Genomic DNA, 6420 nt, shown 5'->3' on the forward strand with positions numbered 1-6420 from the left:
AAGTTACAGTCCAACGGCAGCATTAAATTTGCTGTTGATATTATAGAGCTTCCATTTAAACCCTAATTAAGCAGGAAGCTAAATTGACTTTAGTTAAATTCCCCTTTCAAAGGGAACTTTGGTAGTTTCCTCAACAATTACACTCACTATATTATATAACGGCGATGTTTCCAAACACCTCCATTTCCCGAATGGGTTCTGATTAGATTAACCCTCAAGCCACTCGGCCTACGGCACGGGGCTACCTGCAACCCATATATATATGGAGCTAGTTGTTTGCAGAAGGTGGAAAAGCAGGAAAATAATGATTTTATAGATTATTTTTAGTTTTTTTAATGTTAAAATATCATTTCGTTAATGAAATGAGTTGTTCCGTAACCAATATATCGTATAAATATATCAATACATAGTTATTGTTTCATTATTAATGAATTAAAAAACAACTAATAAATACAATTATTGTTTTATTAATAAATTAAATAATATATATTATTAATCTAATTTAACCAAATACATTACCAGACAAGTGACATATATTATCGCTATGTTATTAGCGGCTAAAATATTATATACAGCTGATATTTCTGACAAGCGATGTTTCCGACAAGTGACATATACGGCCCTTTCCATTAATAAGATAATAACTCCATATATATTGTTGGCCACTCAAATATTATATATGGGCGATGTTTCCAACCGCCTCCATTTTACCCATGGCCCATTCCGATAAAACTAGGCCTCGCCTCGCCAAATTTGCTAGCCCTTTGATAGTTCTCCACGCGATCGGCAGTTTAACGTCCTTTCTTCTCCCCTATGTATACAAACAGAACGGTTAAGAACTAATGGCAGAGGTGCAGAGGCATTAGTCACGCACCTGCTCCGCTCTCCCAGTAACATATCCACTTGCCGCTATTGCTTCCATCATTAGCTGGTACCTACATAGATTTTCGTTAAATTACAGAAAAAAGAGAGTGGTGACACAGAAGCGTACAAAATGGCTTTTAACAAGAGGCTTCTCTGGACATTCTGGGCCTTTATTTTTGTTCCAAGTCTCCAAGGTGTTTACGGTATGTACGGGCACTTTCTTGATTTGATTTTATTGTGGGCATGACCTTTGAGAAGCTGGTACTGGCTTAATGGTCAATGGTTTTGTGATCTGATCATGTATCAAGTATCAAGTATTTAATGATTAACCAAAATCTCAGGTGCCATGGTATGTGAGAAGCTGCATAGGGAGGTTTGTGCGTTTTCGGTGTCGACTTCTGGAACACGTTGTGTGCTTGAGAAGTCCATCTTGAGCAACGGAGATGTGCAGTACGATTGCCAAGTGAGTTAGAATTTAATATATAAGGGAAATTACAAAATATTCGCATGGCAAATTTCTTTTATGTAAACTATTCAAATTATGTTACCGCTACAGTAATTTACAATTTACAGTCATGGATTGAATGGTTTTGGTTTTGGTTTTTATGCAAGCTATTCAAATTATTTTAGCTATACAAAAATCTACATTCATGGAATGGGTGGTTTTTATGAAAGCTATTTAAATTATGTTGCACATTCAAATCTTCATGTAATTGACTGGTTTCGTCTTATTGAGAAACTTTATTCATGGTTAATTGACTGGTCAGATTGTAATCAATCTGACCATTTGACAGTATACAGACTGCAGTTTTTCTTATTCTTTTGGTTATATTATGTGTCCGCCATGTTTTTATTGGGTTTATATTTTTTTCCTAATCATTGTATATTTATAGGTTATGTTAAATGTTTTGAGTTTTTGCTACTTCTTATTTTGTTGGGGAGTCTTATTCAAAGTCCAAGGAAAAAATAACAAAATGATACATATTCAAATTTTTATAAATGGAGAGTTTTAGTAGACTTTTTAATTTTTTGTATTTATTTATGCATTTAAAACAAAAAAAATAATTGCCCAAGATTTTAAAAATAGATTTTAAAAATAGTGATTTCACCATAAGTGTATCATAAAATTTTGATGAAAAATATTTTTGTATAAATATCTCTTTTATAATTTTTATTCAAATGCAGAAAAAATAATTAATTAAAAAAAATTATTACAAAATAATTGTATCATAATTATAAAATTTTGATGAGAACTAATCTTTCACCCATATGTCTTATATAATTTTTATTCAAAATCTAGAAGGAAAAAATGATTTGAATGAGAGATTTGAATTGTAAATTATGTAACAAAGTTTCCAAGATTTTGAATCAATTTATGCATTTCAAATAACAAAAAATAATAATAACTTCGTATATATATATATATATATATATATATATATATATATATATATATTAAAAATAATAATAATAATATTTAAGTATATTTTTTATAAAATATTGTTTAAAACCTATTAAAAAACAAGAAAATTGAATAATTAATTTTATATAAAATAAGTATTCCTAATATATTAACGTAATTTTGGTTTTTTTTTCAAAATTAATTTTGATTTATTTATACACTTCAAATAAAAAATAAAAATTAGTGATTTCACCTAGAGTTGTATCATTATATTTAAATTAAAACATAAATTAATTAAAATTGCTTAAAAAAATCTTTATAAAATGATAAAACATTTATTCATATGTACCATTTGTATGCTTGAGCCTCATTCCATAATCACAGAGCCACTGCCGGAGGGATGTTTCACTAATGCCTTTGTCCAATCTTTTTATGATTATACTTAGACACTGCTGGTATGTTTTCTATAATTATATAATTATAATTTTACATGTAATTTGGGATTTTTTATTTTAATAATTTTTAATTTTTTTATTTTTTAGAGTGTTTTTATTAATAGAAAATCTATTTTAATTTAGTTGTTAAATTAATAGTAATGATAGTTATTTCTAATTGTTATTAGTGAATACAGGTTGGCTCATCACTATTATTAAAGGAAAATCAGGTTATCTAGAATGGAATAACCTGGACAGGCTTTCACTCCTGTTAATTTTTTCTGGTTCTTGAACTGTTAACCTATTTACTTATCTCCAAAAAAACAACTCTTAACTAAACAAAAATAGTTTTAAAACATACTCCAATTTTAAGCAATAAAAAATTACTTAATATTAATAAATAAATTTGACTTATTTAAATGAAAAATAATAATATATTTATTATTCCAGATTTTTTCGTGATTGAAATTTTCCAGAATAAATGGTGAATTATGCCCTTACTATTTTATATGTGATTGTTTTGATTTCTGTGTATTGCTATTTTATATGTGATGGTTCTCATAATTCCTTTGATATTATTGTGAAACTGAATTTGCAATTATGCAGTCATCTGAGGTTATTGCGGACGAAATTACTGAATGGATCGAAACAGTAAAATGCACCAATGCTTGTGGCTCGGAGAGGATGACAGTGGGGATGTCCAGTGATGCTCTGATGGAAGGTGGTTTTGTCAGGAAATTATGCTCTCCTCGCTGCTACAACAACTGCCCCAACATAGTAGACCTCTACTTCAATCTTGCTGCAGGGGAAGGTGATTATATTAATTAACATTTCATATTTAGTATTTATATTCCTGTTTCATTTAAATGAAATATTTAAAAAAATATATTTTAATTCTTAGGAAATTAAAAATAGGTTATAAAATAGATTATTTCTTTTATTCAACTCTTTTTTCTATGAAAATCACAAGAATAATAAATAGTCTTGTGATAAATGATTTTTGCATATAACTATGAAAATATTTATTTATGAATCTTACTTGTGTTAACCGGTGATTGAGTTAATTATAATTTGTGCAGGTATCTACTTACCCCGCCTGTGCGAGGCGCACAGAAGCGCAAACCGTCGGGTTATGGGCGAGGTGCCCTTCTCATTTGCCCTCGCTATGTCTCCAGTGGCGGTTTGATCCTCTGGAGAGAGAAGGTGAAGTAATCACAGTAATTCGATTATTTTAATTGTGTGAAATTTAATTAGATTTTAGATTTTAGATTTTGGAAATATTTTGAAATTTGATTAACATATTAAAAATAACAAATTCTAACCCAAACCCTATGCTTACTACTGTCAGAAATGTTGACCCATTCTGGACGTCTCCGCTTTCATTGGAACCGCTATTGTCATGAACGAGTCCCGGCCATACGTCGACAGTAAAAATTAGATTTCGTTCACCTTTCATTAAATAAATTCTCCAGTTGGAATAGATTTGTTGTGTTGGATTTTTATTATATATTATCGCATATCATTTTGTGTGTGATCTCTCTGGAGAGTTGTTTTATAATAAATTTTCAATTTTCCACGAACTATTTGAGATTTATCTGATGATATTTTCCAATTTTTCAATTGGCCAGAAACTATGTATTTTGCAGTAAGTGTACAGGTTTAACTTATGGTTGCACGCCGCTCTCCTGCCCTCCCAAGGCACAAAGCTTTATATGCTTAAATTCGAAGGCGCTTAGACTTTATTTTTATTTTAGTTAAATAGTGGAAAACTTATTCTTGTAAATGTAAAGTAGATTGATTCATTAATGTTATTAAGAAAAGCCATGCTATATGTTGCTTGTAATTATTAATTGGTAGTTTCTAAGGGCAAGTTTTTAGTTTTGGAAAAAAAAAGTTCTTATCAAACAAAAACACTATTCTTATAGTTATTTAGAAAAACAAAATATTATTGTAAAAAAAAAAAAATTGTTAATATAGATAAGTGGACAGTTGTTACATTATAAGTTATTTTAAATTTTAAATTTAATTTATTTTTTACATATATATATAATAGAATGAAGATTTCCACAACCATTCATATTTAAAAAAAAAAATTGGATCCAACTGTGTATAGAATTAATACCTTAGGGTGGACCCCCACTCATCAATACGCACTCGAAAATATTGAATGATAAACAAGCTAAATGTTGGAAGCGTAAATATCAAATAATCCACTTATGTAACATTTGGGAAAAAATCATAAAATTGTAAAATAGTCGTCAAAGGTAAGGAAAACAATTTAAAATAAAGGAATTAATAATTAGAATTGACAAATTAAAAATTAAAAATAATAAACTAATAAAAAATTTCAAGTAATCTAATAAATAAGAAATAAATAAATTATTTTAGCCTATGGCAGAGATAGCTTCTTCATTTGCTTGATGTATTCAGCGCTTTTTCTCTGAAGCTTCAAAATAAATGCTCCGAGCTTCTTGACAAACCCCTCGCTACATAGACTATCCCAAGAGCTAGCAGTTAGCATATCTGCAAAACTTTCCATGTTGTCTTTGAAGGCCTCACATTCTAAAATGAAATGTCTTTTTGTTTCCACTTTTCCGGAAGAACAAAAAATGCATACTCTTTCCTCCCACACTTCTTTTGGCCTTTTCTAGCACCCTTTTTCACAACGGAGTTGATGAGAATTTGTCCTTAACTGAGCAATAAGAATTTTGCCTCTCCAAGAAATATTTGTCTCTATGTATGCTTTTGGTTGATGACTATGAGTGGGATTAAACACTTCAATATAGTATTTTTTCTTTCTTCCTAGCTCCTTATCCCAAGTACACTTGTGCAACTTTTCCATAACAAAAGCTTTTATCTCTTTGTTGTTTATGGGACACACGTTCAAACAAATACCTCATTTACTAAACCATTTTTTATTTTGTTGCATCCATCTTTTTTTGCTCTTGCACAATCTATCATTATTGACAACCTTAGGCCATCTACCCTCTTCCATTTGCTCAAAAAAATTTTAAATACCTTATGACTCGCACCATATCAATTGCTTCAATAGGAGTAGTCCCTATTTCACTTAACAAGATAGCATAAGGAACTACACTTTTAACCTTGAATTTGTTTGTAATCAAATGCTTTTGAATTTTCTCAATTTGTATCCACTGCATGTTAGATGTAATGCTGGCCCATAGTTCACAAACATAGAGAATCACCGGAATCACTAGAAGCCCAAAAGGAGTTTGAGTGGTTTTTCAGTCCGATAACTCTGCCTCTCTACACCTATTTTGAAAAGCATAAAATGTTTTCCAACCTCCCAAAGTTATTTTCTTTCTACAACCGTTCCAACTTAGATTTTTGTTGAAGTCAATTCCGAGGTATTTGTAATCCACAACTTCTTCTAGAATGTTGCCTTCAAAATAGAACTTATGCTAGTTATGTTTTCTTTTCTTAGAGAAAACTACTACTTTTGTTTTGTTGATATTGACTTGCATCCCCACACTTCTACAAAAATTCTCAAGGGATAGTAAGTGCTCTTGCAAACCAAGCGCTAATTTAGTAATCAGAATAAGGTCATCTGCATACAAAATAAGCCTTATAACAAACTTTCCCAAATAGACACCATCACCCCATTGTGAATTTAACCACTCCTCAAGCTTGTCGATATATAAACCAAAAAGGGTAGGAGACAGTGGGCAACCTTGCTTGACCCCGATATCGCTTCTAAAA

At 30.2% G+C, this 6420-nt stretch overlaps 1 protein-coding gene across 2 annotated transcripts; it reads left to right on the forward strand.

The window, feature by feature from the left end:
* The first annotated feature begins 703 nt into the window (after positions 1-703).
* Positions 704-4318, forward strand: LOC149170076 (uncharacterized). Of its 2 annotated transcripts, none has more exons than XM_089427237.1 (5): positions 704-1067; positions 1206-1327; positions 3307-3511; positions 3780-3908; positions 4049-4318. In XM_089427237.1, the coding sequence occupies exons 1-4, from the start codon at positions 995-997 to the stop codon at positions 3884-3886; spliced, it is 507 nt and encodes a 168-aa protein (XP_089283363.1). In that variant the 5' UTR covers positions 704-994; the 3' UTR covers positions 3887-3908; positions 4049-4318. The 2 variants fall into 2 exon arrangements, with proteins under 2 accessions (XP_089283363.1, XP_089283364.1); XM_089427238.1 differs by having other exon boundaries at positions 3780-3903; positions 4049-4316.
* Positions 4319-6420: the final 2102 nt, after the last annotated feature.

The sequence above is a fragment of the Pinus tabuliformis genome, chromosome 4_2, assembly GCF_031772625.1.
Source record: "Pinus tabuliformis cultivar Carrire ecotype Pingquan chromosome 4_2, CPIR1, whole genome shotgun sequence".
Taxonomy (NCBI): Eukaryota; Viridiplantae; Streptophyta; class Pinopsida; order Pinales; family Pinaceae; genus Pinus; species Pinus tabuliformis.